The 17,056-nt window shown below is 38.6% G+C and overlaps 1 protein-coding gene across 2 annotated transcripts; it reads left to right on the top strand.

Moving 5' to 3' along the window:
* The first annotated feature begins 369 nt into the window (after positions 1–369).
* On the top strand, positions 370–16,345 carry LOC112606251 (glycine N-acyltransferase-like protein 1). 2 transcript variants are annotated; one of them, XM_025356454.1, is made up of 7 exons: positions 370–393; positions 611–734; positions 1,926–1,946; positions 2,728–2,837; positions 14,717–14,843; positions 15,124–15,301; positions 15,557–16,345. In XM_025356454.1, the coding sequence occupies exons 1-7, from the start codon at positions 370–372 to the stop codon at positions 15,972–15,974; spliced, it is 1,002 nt and encodes a 333-aa protein (XP_025212239.1). In that variant the 3' UTR covers positions 15,975–16,345. The 2 variants fall into 2 exon arrangements, with proteins under 2 accessions (XP_025212239.1, XP_025212240.1); XM_025356455.1 differs by lacking the exons at positions 370–393; positions 611–734 and having other exon boundaries at positions 1,670–2,045; positions 2,730–2,837.
* The last annotated feature ends 711 nt before the right edge of the window (positions 16,346–17,056 follow it).

The raw sequence follows: 17,056 nt of genomic DNA, 5'->3' as shown, positions 1-17,056 counted from the left end.
TAAATGTTAGACCTAAAACCATAAAAACCCTAGAAGAAAACCTAGGTGATACCATTCAGGACATAGCCATGGGCAAGGACTTCATGTCTAAAACACCAAAAGCAATGGCAACAAAAGCCAAAATTGACAAATGGGATCTAATTACACTTAAGAGCTTTTGCACAGCAGAAGAATTTTGCTGCAAAGTGTTAAAGGAAACTAAATATGGTCTGAGAAGGACTCTGTACTTCTACATTTGAGTCCTTGTGGGTGAAGTGTAACCTAACTTAATATACAAAATTAAAAACCTAATTTCAGAGCGTGCACCTGTAACAATACTTGAATGTTGGCCAATCCCAGCAGCCTTACATCACCACTCATAGACTGCTGATGTTCAAACAGTGTTTAAATAAGGCAAACACCCAGTCGACAGCAATCTCACTGTTTCTGTAACTCATTTCCGGTTCTTGGATGTCACTTTAACTTTTCTTCTCTATAAATTTGTTTTGACTGCAAGGCACAGCTGGAACCTCTGTGAATCTACTGTGATTCTGAAGGCTGCTGGATAGACGAATTGTTCATCGCTCAAACTTCTTTAAATTTAATTCAGCTGAAGTTTTTATTTTATCAGATTGTGTCAGAAGCAGGATCTGAAGTGGAGCTTCCAGTATCCCCAGGAGCACTGAGTAAACACGGAAGGTACCTACAGGATACACTTGTGTCCATTGATCTCTCAGAGCTGCTGAGAATCAAAGGTAAGCTCTCTCTTGCATTTTGGAGTTTCACACATTTGTGTTTTAAGCTCTCTGAGTTTCCTTCAGCAAATCTGTGATCCAAACTGGGTTTGGAGTTGCCACAGAAAATAGACTGGGTCTAGCAATGAATTTGATCTGGGAATTAACTGGCTTGGATCTACTTAGAGGCCACTAACAGCTGACTGGGTCAGAAAATAAGTGGTAGTAAGCAGTAATGTTGCAGAAGTCATAAAATTTGGCTTTGGAAAATTCACAGGGATTTTTGTGTTCTACCCATTTGTTTCACTTTTCTTGTGCACCTAGGTAGGAAAATTCATTGGCTAAGTTAATCAAAACAATCTGAGAGTAAAGCCAGTATTTTGGGTAAAAATGGAGTCCTTAATTTCTGAAAAACCGAGTTCCTTCTGGCTTATACATTAGGCCTGGGAAGCAGCAAAGCCTTACAGAAATGGCAAAATCTTACTAAAGATAACTTAGAGTGGAACATTCCAAATGAAAAAAAGAAATGCATTGAACTACATTTAAAAATGAGGGCTCTCAGTAAGTCCCTTTTGTCTAAGAACAGTTTTGGCACTATGGGATGTCACCTGTTATGCTTTTTGGCATATTTGTAAGATTTCTGAATGTTAATTCAACAGAAGTTTACGGACACGTTTCAAAATTTTTCCATTTTTTTTTTCTTATTTTTGTAATGAAACTGGGACAAATTTCAAAATGGTTATAAATCTGACATATTTGGCCCTAAGGAATTAAAGAAAATCTTTGGCAACTTCTGCTCTGAGGTTTCCAGTCACAACTGTTCTTAGATATTTTCTATTCCAGAAGAAAGAAGACTCCTCGGGCATCTGATGATCAAAATACAAGGAAGAGTTATGATGGTGGCGGTGGTGGACTGTTCTGCTACAGGCATTTGGGAAGCTCACAGAGCTCTGAATATTCACTTTTAATTCATTCCACCATGGAAGAAAGGCATGGGTTTTGGAGCCATTCGTATATGGTTTCAAAATCTGACTCTGGCATTTATCCCTGTAAGAACTTGAGAAGTTTATTTAGTCTCTCTAAGTTTTGGTGTATTAAAAATGAAGATGATACTAACAATACCTACATCATGAGTGTTACTTGAATGGAGATGTGTAAAGTGAATTTTAAATTCATTTGGTCCTTTAACATTTTCCCTTCACTTCTTTTCAGAGTTTTTTCTTGGAGGGCTCAAGGACTGAAGCATCCCACAAAATGATTCTACTGGATAATTCCGAGCAGCTGCTGGCCCTATTTGAATCTTTAGCAAGGAGCATTCCTGAGTCCCTGAAGGTGAAGGAACAGTGGGAGGTCGGGGCAAGGGAGTAGGGGTGTTGAGGATAAGAAAATAGGCTCATGATTCTGGTCCTTCCTGATTTTGTGCAGAGGGTTGGAGCTGGGAAACAGGATGGGGTTGGGGACAAAGAAGGCATGTTAAGAGCTGCTGCTTCTCCTTGGGAGCTAGGCCCACTCTGCAGGTTTTGTCCCTCATTTGGAGTGGCGGTGGAAAATGGTGGCTACGAACATAGGTTTGGGGCCAGATTCAACAAATATGCATTGCAAGGTTGCCATTTTTTAGTCGGATATCATTGTGTCTGTTTCTTTAGCTTTCTGTGCGTTTACCTTTGGTCTTTTCATTAATAAAATGGGAATAATATCAGCACCTACCTCTTAAAGTTGTTGTGGACACTGAATGAATCCATACAACATAAGTGCTAAGAACACTACCAAGTGCCCAGCTAGTGCACAGTAGCTCTTTGGCATCACAAGGACACCTACCTGTGAGTTCTGCCTGCTTGCTGGTGACTTCACATCCATCAGTATGGTCCTGGAGATGCTGCTGATCTCACCATCACTGTCCCTTGGCCTTTGTTTCCAGTAGTGTTCCTTGGCCTTTGTTTTTCTCTTACTCTTCACATCCAGATCCCCATCTCTGGGTATCTCAACCTCTCCTAGTCCTTCCCATCCCTCCTTCAGGTGTACGGCTCTGTGTATCACATCAATCACGGGAACCCTTTCAACATGGAGGTGTTGGTGGACTCCTGGCCTGAGTATCTGATGGTTATTACCCGGCCTCAAAAACAGGTAGGCACACAGACAAGGACTGGTAAAGGCAGGCAGGCCCAAAGGGCCTGAGGAACTGACCAGTTCAGACACAAGGGCTGCTTTTATAGGGTGAAAGAAAATGTGAGTATTTTAAAACACTTCTTCAGTACTTGGCACCTTGCATGAGTGCCACATGTTCCTACCCTTCCTGTAAAGCATAAGACTCATCTGGGAAATGGGGTGGAGGGGGAAGGGGAGGAAAAAGACAAGGTTGACACTCGCAGATTAAGGGCCCTTTGAGGTGGCAGGAGTCACCTGCAGGGGCTGAAAGAGGCCAATTTACAGGGAAGGTTGGGTGTCTGAGATATCAGAACAGTGACTTAGAAACAAAAACTAAAGCAGAAGTCTACCAGTAAAAATTATCTCTCAGGGCCAGGCATGGTGAATTATACCTATAATTCTATCACTTTTGGAGGCCCAGTCAGGAGGATCACTTGAGGCCAAGAGTTTGAGACCAGCCTGTGCAACATAGTGAGACCTCATCTCTACAAAAAGTAAACAAAATTAGCAGAGCGTGGTGGTGAATGCCTATTCTCCTAGCTACTAAGGAGGCTGAGGTGGGAGGATGGATTAAGCCCCAGAAGATCAAGGACACAGTGAGCCAAGATCACACCACTGTACTCCATTCTGGGCAAAAGAGTGAGATCCTGTCTTAAAAAAAAAAAAAAAGTTACTTCTCAGGAAACAGGGAAGGGACTCATAATTACCGTGTGTCAACTATGTGGAAGCACTTCTCTTGATAGTGAATGTCATCATCAGAAGTATCTTAGGAGGGGAGCATTAAATCTCAAATTTAGAGATAAGGAAACGACACTGAGAAATATTAAGTTGCATAGCTGCTGGATTCCTGATGTTAAAGCATTGCCCAATCTGAATTCAAGTTTAGTGGACTCTGTCACTTTTATTAGCTATATAACCATAGGCCCTTCTCTGAGTTTCATCATTTGTTAACATGGGAAAAATAAGAGGAAGTTCTTCAGAGGATTGCAAAAGGTTTAAATGAGACACTGTACATCAAAGACTTAGTACGTAGCACATAATTGTAAATAGTATCTACCATAATTAGCCATTATTGGCTGAGTATATACAAGGAATAAATGATTAAGCTGAAATAGTAACACAAACCTAGGTGTATTTCTTTCCTAAATACTTCCCCTTTGTGTATGTGTGTTTCATGCACATCTGGTTAGTGAACTGAAAAGCCTCATGGCCAGCCCATCTTCATGTGGATATAGATGCTGAATCCCCAGATAATAATAAGCCACTCCAGGTCAAGACTAGTTTGCAAACTGGGTCAGGATTGGGAGGCAGAAAGTGACGAAGTGTTCCTAGCTTGTGGAACAAAGGGGTAAACGGGGTGGGAACCAGGCTGAGCCGAACACCTTCCCTAGGGATGTCCTTTTGATCTCCTGGCTTCCTGCTTAGTTTATTAAATTCCATGATCCAGTTTCTTCAAAGTGTGAGATGCTAAATAACTGTAGGAGGTCAAACAGTTCTTTTTACTTCAGTGACTTTGTATTTATTATGTGCTTTTAAGCAACATAACTATAGCATCAAACCATAACTTTCATGCATTGCTTTGAAAAAGGCTAGTTTTTACAAAGTGAGTCAATAAACAAAAATATTAAGATACAAAAGTTCCACGGCACACATATATGACCAAAAAAAATTGAAAGAATGAAATATGCTGTGATTTGTTTGGAAATACATTTGGAAATACATTCACCTAGTCTTATTCCATGCAGGAGATGGAATGTAGGAGAATTTATCTAAAAAAAAAAAATATTTTTTTCTTCACTGGTTTTTAACCATAAGATAATATATGCTGATTATAAAAGTGGAAAAATCCAAATGATTTTGAGAAGTTAATAACCTCTCAGCTCCCTTCCACTCCCGTCCTCCTTTCCTACCCCTTGGGGTAATCAGTTTCCTCTCCCATATTAACACACAAAGGGATACTCACTGATGAATTCTTCTGTCATCACTTTTTAATTTGCCCTGTAACTTATGGACATCCTTTTGCATGAAGCAATACAGCACCAATGTATTTGTTTTAATAACTGGTATTCTATAGAGTCAACACAATGCTATTTAGTCAATCATTCTCCTGCTGTTGGGTTCAAATTGTTCATAGTACTTTGCCACTACAAAGACTGCTTCCATAAATATTCTCATATTCATGTCTTTACATCCTGGAAACTTTTAAAATACAATTGATTTCCAAAAGGGATGTCGCCAAATTAGAGTTTATTTTATCATAAGTAGGCACTGCCAGATTACCTTTCCAAAGGATTCCACAATTTAATTTCTATTAGCAATGTGTGCAAGAATTGTTTCCCCATATTCTCACCAGCACTGAATGTTATCCCTCTTTTAATATATACCACACTGGTGGATGAAAATGGCAACTTATTGTAGATTTAATTTCCATTTTCCTGACTAGTGAGATTCAACATATTATATTTTCTTTTTTTCTTATTATACTTTAAGTTCAAGGGTATATGTGTACAATGTGCAAGTTTGTTACATATGTATACGTGTGCCATGTTGGTGTGGTGCACCCTTTAACTCGTCATTTACATTAGATATATCTCCTAATGCTATCCCTCCCCACTTTGCCCACCCCACGATATTCCCCAGTGTGTGATGTTCCCCACCCTGTGTCCAGGTGTTCTCATTGTTCAGTTCCCACCTATGAGTGAGAACATGCGGTGTTTGGTTTTCTGTCCCTGCCATGGTTTGCTGAGAATGATGGTTTCCAGCTTCATCCATGTCCCTACAAAGGACAAGAACTCATCCTTTTTTTATGACTGCATACTATTCCATTGTGTATATGTGCCACATTTTCTTAATCCAGTCTGTCATTGATGGACATTTGGGTTGGTTCCAAGTCTTTGCTATTGTGAATAATGCTGCAATAAACATACGTGTGCATGTGTCTGTATAGCAGCATGATTTGCAATCCTTTGGGTCTACACCCAGTGATGGGATGGCTGGGTCAAATGGGATTTCTAGTTCTAGATCCTTGAGGAATCGCCACACTGTCTTCCACAATGGTTGAACTAGTTTACAGTCCCACCAACAGTGTAAAAGTGTTCCTGTTTCTCCACATCCTTTCCAGCACTTGTTATTTCCTGACCTTTTAATGATTGCCATTCTAACAGGTGTGAGATGGCATCTCATTGTGGTTTTGATTTGCATTTCTCTGACAATTAGTGATGATGAGCATTTTTTCCACGTCTGTTGGCTGCATAAATGTCTTCTTTTGAGAAGTGTCTGTTCATATCCTTTGCGCGATTTTTGATGGGGTTGTTTGATTTTTTCTTGTAAATTTGTTTAAGTTTTTGTAGATTCTGGATATTAGCCCTTTGTCAGATGGGTAGATTGTGAAAATTTTCTCCCATTCTGTAGGTTGCCTGTTCACTCTGATGGTAGTTTGGTTTCCTGTGCAGAAGCTCTTTACTTTAATTAGTTCCCATTTATCAATTTTGGTTTGTGTTGCCATTGCTTTTGGTGTTTTAGTCATGAAGTCCTTGCCCATGGCTATGTCCTGAATGGTATTGCCCAGGTTTTCTTCTAGGGTTTTTATGGTTTTAGGTCTAACATTTAAGTCTTTAATCCATCTTGATTTAATTTTTGTATAAGGTGTAAGGAAGGGATCCAGTTTCAGCTTTCTACTTATGGCTAGCCAATTTTCCCAGCACCATTTATTAAATAGGGAATCCTTTCCCTATTTCTTGTTTTTGTCAGCTTTGTCAAAGATTAGATAGTTGTAAATGTGCGTTATTATTTCTGAGGGCTCTGTTCTGTTCCATTGGTCTATATCTCTGTTTTGGTACCAGCACCATGCTGTTTTGGTTATTGTAGCCTTGTCGTATAGTTTGAAGTCAGGTAGCATGATGCCTCCAGTATTGTTCTTTTGGCTTAGGATTGTCTTGGCAATGCGGGCTCTTTTTGTTTCCATGTGAACTTTAAAGTAGTTTTTTTTCCAATTCTGTGAAGAAAGTTATTGGTAGCTTAATGGGGAAGGCATTGAATCTATAAATTACCTTGGGCAGTGTGGCCATTTTCACGATATTGATTCTTCCTATCCATGAGCATGGAATGTTCTTCCATTTGTTTGTGTCCTCTTTTATTTCATTGAGCAGTGGTTTATAGTTCTCCTTGAAGAGGTCCTTCACATCCCTTGTAAGTTGGATTCCTAGGTATTTTATTCTCTTTGAAGCAATTGTGAATGGGAGTTCACTCATGATTTGACTCTCTGTTTGTCTGTTATTGGCGTATAGGAATGCTTGTGATTTTTGCACATTGATTTTGTATCCTGAGATTTGCTGAAGTTGCTTATCACCTTGAGGAGATTTGGGACTGAGACGATGGGGTTTCTAAATATACAATCATGTCATCTGCAAACAGGGACAATTTGACTTCCTCTTTTCCTAATTGAATACCGTTTATTTCTTTCTCCTAACAGTATGTTGAACAGGAGTGGTGAGAGACGGTGTCCCTATCTTGTGCCAGTTTTCAAAGGAATGCTTGCAGTTTTTGCCTGTTCAGTATGATATTGGCTGTGGGTTTGTCGTAAACAGCTCTTATCATTTTGAGACATGTCCCATCAATACCGAATTTATTGAGAGTTTTTAGCATGAAGGTCTGTTGAATTTTGTGGAAGGCCTTTTCTGCCTCTATTGAGTTAATCATGTGATTTTTGTCTTTGGTTCTGTTTAGATGATGGATTACGTTTATTGATTTGCATATGTTGAACCAGCCTTGTTTCCCAGGGATGAAGCCAATTTGTTCGTGATGGATAAGCTTTTTGATGTGCTGCTGGATTTGGTTTGCCAGTATTTTATTTAGGATGTTTGCATCAATGTTCATCAGGGATATTGGTCTAAAATTCTCTTTTTTTGTTGTGCCTCTGCCAGGCTTGGTATCAGGATGATGCTGGCCTCGTAAAATGAGTTAGGAAGGATTCCCTCTTTTTCTATTGACTGGAATAGTTTCAGAAGGAACGATACCAGCTCCTGTTTGTACTTCTGATAGAATTTGGGTGTGAATCCATCTGGTTCTGGACTTCTTTTTGGTTGGTAAGCTACTAATTATTGCCTCAATTTCAGAGCCTGTTATTTGTCTATTCAGAGATTCAACTTCTTCCTGGTTTAGTCTTGGGAGGGTGTGTGTGTCCAGGAATTTATTAATTTCTTCTAGATTTTCTAAATTATTTGTGTAGAGGTGTTTATAGTATTCTCTGATGGTAGTTTGTACTTCTGTGGGATTGGTGGTGATACCCCCTTTATAATTTTTTTTTTTTTTTTTTTGAGACAGAGACTCGCTCTGTCGCCCAGGCTGGAGACTACAAAGTCTCTTTGTAGGTTTCTGAGGACTTGTTTTGTGAATCTGGGTGCTCCTCTATTGGGTACATATATATTTAGGATAGTTAGCTCTTCTTATTGAATTGAGCCCTTTACCATTATGTAATGGCCTTCTTTTTCTCTTTTGATCTTTGTTGGATTAAAGTCTGTTTTATCAGAGACCAGAATTGCAACCCCTGCTTTTTTCATTTTCCATTTGCTTGGCAGATCTTCCTCCATGCCTTTATTTTGAGCCTTTATGTGTCTCTGCATGTGAGATGGGTCTCCTAAATACAACACTCTGATGGGACTTGACTCTATCCAATTTGCCAGTCTGTGTCTTTAAATTGGGGCATTTAGAACCATTTACATTTAAGGTTAATATTGTTATGTGTGAATTTGATCCTGTCATTATGATGTTAGCAGGTTGTTTTGCTTGTTAGTTGATGCAGTTTCTTCCTAGCATCAATGGTCTTTACAATTTGGCATGTTTTGGCAGTGGGTGGTACTGGTTGTTCCTTTCCATGTTTACTGCTTCCTTCAGGAGTTCTTGTAAGGCAGGCCTGGTGGTGACAAAATCTCTCAGCATTTGCTTGTCTGTAAAGGATTTTATTTATCCTTCACTTATGAAACTTAGTTTGGCTGGATATGAAATTCTGGGTTGAAAATATTTTTCTTTCAGAATGTTGAATATTGGCCCCTACTCTCTTCCGGCTTGTAGAGTTTCTGCCAAGAGATCCTCTGTTAGTCTGATGGGCTTCCCTTTGTGGGTAACCCAACCTTTCTCTCTGGCTGCCCTTAACATTTTCTCCTTCAATTCAACTTTGGTAAATCTGACAATTATGTGTCTTGGAGTTGCTCTTGTCAAGGAGTATATTTGTGGCATCCTCTGTATTTCCTGAATTTGAATATTGGCATGCCTTGCTATGTTGGGGAAGTTCTCCTGGATAATATCCTGAAGAGTGTTTTCCAACCTGGCTCCTTTCTCCCTGTCAGTTTCAGGTACACCAACCTGATGTAGATTTTGTCCTTTCACATAGTCCCATATTTCTTGGAAGCTTTGTTTGTTTCTTTGTGTCCTTTTCTCTCAACTTCTTTTCTCATTTTATTTCATTCATTTGACCTTCAATCACTGATACCCTTTCTTTCACTTGATGAAATCGCTACTGAAGCTTGTGCATGCATCATGTAGTTCTTGCGCCATGGTTTTCAGCTCCATCAGGTCATTTAAGGTCTTCTCTTTGCTAGCCATTGGTCTAATCTTTTTCCAAGGTTTTAACTTCTTTGCGATAGGTTCGAACATCCTCCTTTAGCTTGGAGAAGTTGATTATTACCAATCGTCTAAAGCCTTCTTCTCTCAACTTGTCAAAGTCATTCTCCATCCAGCTTTGTTCCATTGCTAGTGAGGAGCTGCATTCCTTTGGAGAAGAGGTGCTCTGAGTTTTAGAATTTTCAGCTTTTCTGCTCTGGTTTCTCCCCATCTTTGTGGTTTTATCTGCCTTTGGTCTTTGATGATGATGACTTACAGATGGGGTTTTGGTGTGGATGTTCTTTCTGTTTGTTAGTTTTCCTTCTTACAGGACCCTCAGCTGCAGGTCTGTTGGAGTTTGTTGGAGGTCCACTCCAGACACTGTTTGCCTGGGTATCACCAGCAGAGGCTGCAGAACAGCAAATATTGTAGAATGGCAAATGTTGTTGCTGCTTGATCCTTCCTCTGGAAGCTTCATCACAGAGGGGCACCCAGATATATGAGGTGTCAGTCGGCCCCTACTGGAAGGTGTCTCCCAGTTAGGCTACCTGGGAGTCAAGGACCCACTTGAGGAGGCAGTCTGTCCATTCTCAGATCTCCAGTTCTCTGCTTCGAGAACCACTACTCTCTTCAAAGCTGTCAGACAGGGACATTTAAGTCTGCAGAAGTTTTTGCTGTCTTTTCTTCAGCTATGCCCTGCCCCCAGAGTTGGAGTCTACAGAGGCAGGCAGGCCTCCTTGAGCTGCGGTGGGCTCCACCCAGTTCAAACTTCCTGACCGCTTTGTTTACCTCCTCAAGCCTCAGCAATGGCAGACGCCCCTCCCCTAGCCTTGCTGCCACCTTGCAGTTCAATCTCAGACTGCTGTGCTAGCAGTGAGCAAGGCTCGTGGGCATGGGACCCTTCGAGCCAGGCGTGGGATACAATCTCCTGGTGTGCCATTTGCTAAGACCATTGGAAAAGCACAGTATTAGGGTGGGAGTGTCCCAATTTTCCAGGTACTGTCTGTCATGGCTTCCCCTGGCCAGGAAAGGGAATTCCCCAATCTCTTGCACTTCCTGGGTGAGGCAATGCCCCTCCCTGCTCTGTGGGCTGCACTCATTGTCTGACAAGCCCCAGTGATATGAGCCCCGTACCTCAGTTGGAAATGCAGAAATCAGCCATCTTCTGCATCACTCATGCTGGGAGCTGTAGACTGGAGTTGTTCCTATTCGGCCATCTTGGAACCTCCTTCTCAACATATTATATTTTCATATATTTATCAGTCATTTGGGGTTTACTTCTGAACTGTTTATATTGTTTGACCATGTTTACACACAGTTTTGTGTCACTCTTAAAATTCTGTGTTTTGGATACCAGGGATACTAACACAAGGTGTATGCTACAAGTTTGTTGCCCAATTTAGAATTATTGTCTATTTTATTGATGGAGATTTTGATATGAAGAAATTTTTAATTTTCATGTAATCAAATATATTTTTCACTATGACTTCTGAGGTTTGATTTATTTTATTAATAATTAGGAAGATTTTTTCCAACTCCAAGATCATACAAGTGTTTTCTTATTTTGTCTTACAGGAAGTTAATTTTTACTTTTGATATTTTGATCTTCATTCTATTTGGAATATATTTTTGAATAGCATGAATTAACATTCTTTTATATTTGTCTTCCTTATGGCTTGCAAATTATGTTAGTACTATTTATTAAATAAGTCATTCCATTACTAAAACATAAATGTCTATTTTGTCATATAACATGTCTATATATTTTTGTATCTATTTCTGTGTTTGATTCTAGTCTTTTCTCATGCTGTTTCATTATTTTTGTGGTAAATTTTAATATCTAATCAAACAAATCACCGCTCACCAATCTTTTTCTTACTTTCTTATTTCTTATAAACTTAAGAGCTATATGAACATAAACTGATTTTTCCAGTTCCCCACCACCTATGACAACTAACTATTGCAATTGTGATTGGTATTGGAGGAGTTTTTTTAGGCAATTGTGGAGGGATTAATATTTTTTGTAATAAATCTTTTCATCTAGATATATGGTCTCTTTCTTACTTTTTTCAGCTTCTGTTCTAGGTCATCTAGTAAAATGTAAGTGTTTTCCTGTGGTCAACTACCTGATTTTCCATTAAGATTATCCTTCAGTATTTTATACTATCTGTTAAGACTATTGAATTATTTTTCCTTTTCTATTTTAGAGCATTATTATTTTGTTATTGATTTTTATTTGCATTCTTGATTTCCAAATATGTCACACTATTCTTTAATCTCCTGTTTGTTTGTGTAGGGTGTTATTTGATTTTGTTTTATGTCGAAGTCTCTTGGATTTTCTAAATGCATAATACTATAATCTACAAACAAGGTAATTTGCTCCTTCATTGCCAATATTTGTATGGGTTTTTAGATTCTTGCCTTATTGCATAATGTACAATTTAAGAAAACAGTACCAACTAACAATAATAATAGTTCTCTCCTTGTCTCATTCCTGATTTTAATGAAATAGCTGTAACAACTTACATTTGGAATTACATTTCATTCTGCCTTTACAGGTTTAGAGCATTTTCCTGTTCTTCCTACTTTCATAGAACATATATTTAGAATGGAGGGTACATTTTATGTTCTTTCATTTTTGTCTTTTCTTTTTGGCAATTTATATAGTCATATAATTTTTCCTCCTTTAATTTATTACACTGAAAGATCTTCTAGTCAAAGCCATACTGGCCTTTCTAAAACAAACTGTTCATGTTCACATTCTTTTGATATAGTACTGAATATTTTATTAGTAAACAAACAGGGGATTAAAAAATAGTGTGATATATTTGGAAATCAAGAATGCAAATAAAAATCAATAACGAAATAATAATACTCTAAAATAGAATTTTTGCATCTGTATTCATAAGGAAATATGGACAATAGCTCTCTTTTTGTTATTTCTTTACCAGATTTGGCATTAGGATCTTTTCATCTGTTACCAAAATCTACTATTAAAATTATGTGTTTGTTTTTCACTTATGTAGAATTTAAACATAAAATAATCTGATTTTGGCTACTTTTTATTTTTTAATTTCATCTTCCCTTTCCAATATAGGGGGTACACGTGCAGATTTGTTACATGGGAATATTGCGAATATTGGGTCTTGGAGTACAAAGAGATACCATCATGCTGGTAGTGAGCATAGTACCCAACAGGTAGTTTTCTAACCCAGCACCTTTCTTTCCACCTTCTAGTGGTCCACAGTGTCTACTATTATTCCCACATGTGTGTCCATGTGTGCTCAATACTTAGCTCCCAGTTATAGGTGAGAAAATGTGATATTTGGTTTTCTGTTCCAGCATTAATTTTCTTAGGATTATTGTACTGTGGAAAATAGTCTGGAAATTTCTTAGAGAACTTAAAACAAAGTTACCATTTGACCCAGCAATTCCATTACTAGGTAAATACCAAAAAGAAAATGAATCATTCCACCAAAATGACACATGCATTTGCATGTTCATTGCTGCGCTGTTCACAATAGCAAAGACATGGAATCAACCCAGGTGCCCATCAATGGTAGATTGGATAAAGATAACTGGCACATATATTCCTATGGAATATTACACAGCGATAAAAGAGAAAAAAACATGTCCTTTGTAGCAACATGGATGGAGCTGCAGACCATAATCCTTATCCACTTTTTAAATGGTAGATGTTTAATATAATTTCTGATTTTCCTATTAGTTTGTTGAGGTTTTCTGGTTTTTTTGAAGGTCATTTTGATAGTTTATCTTTGAGGGATAACATCCATTTTTTTTTAATCAGTAAATATGTTGTCCTGGAGTAGCATATAATCTTCTATTATAATTCTTTTGTTCTTTTCTCTGTTTCTGTTCTCATGTCTCATACTCTATTCTTTTTTTTTTTTTCGCTTTTTTCTCTTTCTCTCATATCTCCTTTATAAGCCTTACAAGAAATTTATCTCTCTCATCTTCTATCTTTCTTTTTGCCATTTAAAAAAGAAACTTTTGGCTTTATATACCCTTTGAACTATGACTTGTTCTCCATTTCATTATATATAGCTTTCATTTTTATAAATTGTTCCACTTGTTTTTTTCTAGTTTACTTTGATATTCTTTTTATAATGCCTTGAATATTTACTGGGCTGTTTTTGGTCATTCTTTTAAAATTGGGTCTTTTAAAACATCTACTCTTTTAAATTTGCTGAGGTTTTAGTTTTGGCCATATTCAGGAACTTACATTTATAAAAGCATTCTCAAATTCTTGAAGGTTTCTAAAATTAGTTACACTATTTTCTCTTTTACTCTTTAACTATACAATTTCCAACATAATATTAATATACTCACTGCTAAAACTCTCACATTTATTGTTTATATCTCCAGTGAGAAATAGATACTCATCTTCACATCAAGTTTGTGGCTTGCCAGAAAGGGATTACAAGTCTCTTTCTTTCAAACCCAAGAGTCTAACACCATATAAATTACCCAGAGTGCTAACAAAAATTCAGTTACTTCACTCTACTTTGTGGGCTTCTGGCTGTAAAGCCAGTGTCACTCTTCGAATAGGCTGATATCGTGTAGCCTTGGGGAAAGGCAATGTCTCGTTAATGCTTACATTCACTAAAATATCTTGCCCAAGCCCTAGACACTGTAGATTCTAGGACACTATAGATTCTAGGTGTCCAGTGAAACAGTAGGCACTAAAACTTAGAGAAATCATGGTTACATTTATTCTGATCCAAGTTTGAGGACTTAATCCTAGCAACAAAGACTCACTACAACCCAGAATGTGTCTCACAGGAGGTTATATATATAACAGAAGGATGGATACGTGTGGCCCAGGGGGTGACAGAAGCAGGGAGAGAAGCAATTGTTGCAATCTTCTGAATTTGCTGGGTACTTGGTGGTGCTATATGTAAAATAAGTTAAGGGTGCAGTTGAGTGGGTAGAGAGAAAGGTGAGGCATCTTACGGCCTGATGGAGGGTGACTGATTTCATCCTGTCTTTGTTCTGTATCTAATAAACAGGTTTATAACTATTACCTCTCAGTGTTAAGTATTTAACAAACTCCAGTTACACAGGTAAGAGGTCAGCAGTAGCTTATAGGTCTAGGTTTTATTATCCGTGTGCCCAACTGCAGCCATCATGGGCCAGTGTCAAAATTTTCTTTTGAATTTTCATTTTTCTGATAATTGCAATCAGTGAGAGGTGAAGAAATAGTTCAAGGGAATGATCTGACCTTTCACCATCCTATACAGGAGATGACTGATGACATGGATTCATACACAAATGTATATCGTATATTCTCCAAAGACCCTCAAAAATCACAAGAAGTTTTGAAAAATTGTGAGATCATCAACTGGAAACAGAGACTCCAAATCCAAGGTAAAGAGTCTGGAAGAAATGGGAAAGCAGCAGTGCTTCTCAAATTGTGTCTTCAACTAATGCCATTAGTATCACCTGAGAGCTCATTAGAAATGTAAATTCATAGAAACTCTGGGAGCTGGGAGAGGTAGAGCAATCTGTGGTGTGACAAGGACTCTGTCTGATTGTGGTGTAAACTCAAGTCTGAGAACGACTAAGCACTGAGATATTAATCAGGTGGGAGCAGTGTAAGTAGAGAACTCCATGTCTGACAATATTGCTTTCTTGCCTTTCTTCCCAGGTCTTCAAGAAAGTTTAGGTGAGGGGATAAGAGCAGCTGCATTTTCAAAGTCAGTGAAGGTAGAGCATTCGACAGCAGTCCTCTTGGTTACGGAAGATATTCTGAAGCTCAATGCCTCCAATGAAAGCAAGTTTCGAAGCTGGGCTGAGACAGGCCACCCAGATGATGATTTTGAAAGGTACAAAAACATATGCTAATCATTTATAATTGCTATTCCTTGTACATTTTTGTAATTCACATACATCAGTTTTGGAATGAAGAGAGGATGAATTCATTCCTAGGGATGAATAAAGATTGTCAAAGGTCAAAATATGCAACTTTGCACTGGTGGGACTTTAAAGAAAAAGAGGTCCTGGGATCCCTAGATTGGGATGGCACCCAGAAATTACAGGAGTGGGATCAAAGCTTTTGTCTTTCTTTATGTTTTCTACAGGGAAATTCCCAACTTTAAGTATGGCCAACTGGATGTGTCTTATTCCGGGTTGGTAAATGACAACTGGGAGCGAGGGAAGAATGAGAGGAGCCTGCGCTACATCAAGCGCTGCATAGGAGCCCTGCCAGCAGCCTGTATGCTGGGACCAGAGGGGGCCCCAGTCGCATGGCTAACCATGGACCCTTCTTGTGAAGTAGGAATGGCCTACAGCGTGGAAAAATACCGAAAGACAGGCAAAATGGCACAGGTGATGGTGCGATACAAGAAGTATCTGCTTCAGAAGAATATTCCATTTTACATCTCTGTGCTGGAAGAAAATGAACGCTCCCGCAGCTCTGCGAAGGCGGCGGGTTTCTTTGAGGCCTCCTGTGAGTGGCACCAATGGACCTGCTACCCACAGAATCTAGCTCCATTTTAGACAATGAAGCTGCTTAGCAATTTGGGCAAGCCATCTCTTAATATTAAAGCAGACACCACAGAATAGCTTTCTTCACTTACAAATGTCGATTGCGCATTTGTGATACGGCAGGAACTCTTTCTCACATGGAGACTTGATGTTAAAAGACACAGCCATGCTCTTGAGGAGCTTACAATCCAGGCTGGAGGCAGGGGAGGGTATAGTCTTTAAATATGCTTAAGAGTTCTAGGGAAGGACGGGGTTACCAGTAAACATGTAACTAGAAAGCCAGGCTCAGTTCTTACCTCTGGGAATCAGAACTCTTTATGAAACTTGGTTGATAGAATCTACTCTCTGGAAGATAAATAAAGAACTTTAATAAAATTGTCAACAGAATATACCTAATTTATATTGATACTTTATTGGAAATAAATACCACTGCTATGTATGGATTTATGACGCAATGGCGACACTAAAGAATGGAATCCATCTCTTAGTTTAGTGACTAGCAAGGTGTCAAAGGTGAAGCCTCAGACAAATGGCCTTCCTAGGCTACCTTTCATCATTGTTATGCAGAATAGGATCTCCAGAGAATCAAGTGGGCTGGCCTTGAGGCCTCTGCTATGGAAATGATATTTGTTTTGCCTCGTTTCTCCTACTCTTTCTCATTTCCTCATCATTAGTGAAGCATGGCACAGGACAAGGTGTTGCCTGTGAGTCCAGTTATAAGTTCAGCTTTTAGTGTTTGCAGCACTAATATCTTAAGGGGTCATGAGCATTCTGGGGAGAAGTGACCACTAAAGTGAAGACTGAAGAGTGAGTAAGAGTGAGCCAGATAAAAAAATCAGAAAAATCCAGATGATGGAAAGGACACGTGCCATGCACTATCATAATAACTTTCTAATTGAACACTTATATTATAATGTCTGAATCCCTGATTTCAAAAAAAAAAAAAAAAATGCACTTCATGAAAAAACCATGGCCTCATTTGGCTCTGCTCTCGCACCCTGACATTGGAACTTGGATTACTGTGAATATTGCAGCTATAGCAAAAAGAAAAAAAAAATTGGCATTTTCACTCTTTCTGATAGTCTAGAATTTAA

This window comes from Theropithecus gelada, chromosome 14 (genome assembly GCF_003255815.1).
Source record: "Theropithecus gelada isolate Dixy chromosome 14, Tgel_1.0, whole genome shotgun sequence".
NCBI lineage: Eukaryota > Metazoa > Chordata > Mammalia > Primates > Cercopithecidae > Theropithecus > Theropithecus gelada.
This window is presented reverse-complemented; position numbering and strand designations above follow the sequence as displayed.

Coding starts and splice junctions, on each gene's coding strand:
- LOC112606251 (XM_025356454.1), top strand. CDS start 370: ATGTTCAAACAGTGTTTAAATAAG. Junction 394..610: donor TCAAACAGTGTTTAAATAAG/GCAAACACCCAG, acceptor TTATTTTATCAG/ATTGTGTCAGAAGCAGGATC. Junction 1,947..2,727: donor GTTTTTTCTTGGAGGGCTCA/AGGACTGAAGCA, acceptor CATCCCTCCTTC/AGGTGTACGGCTCTGTGTAT.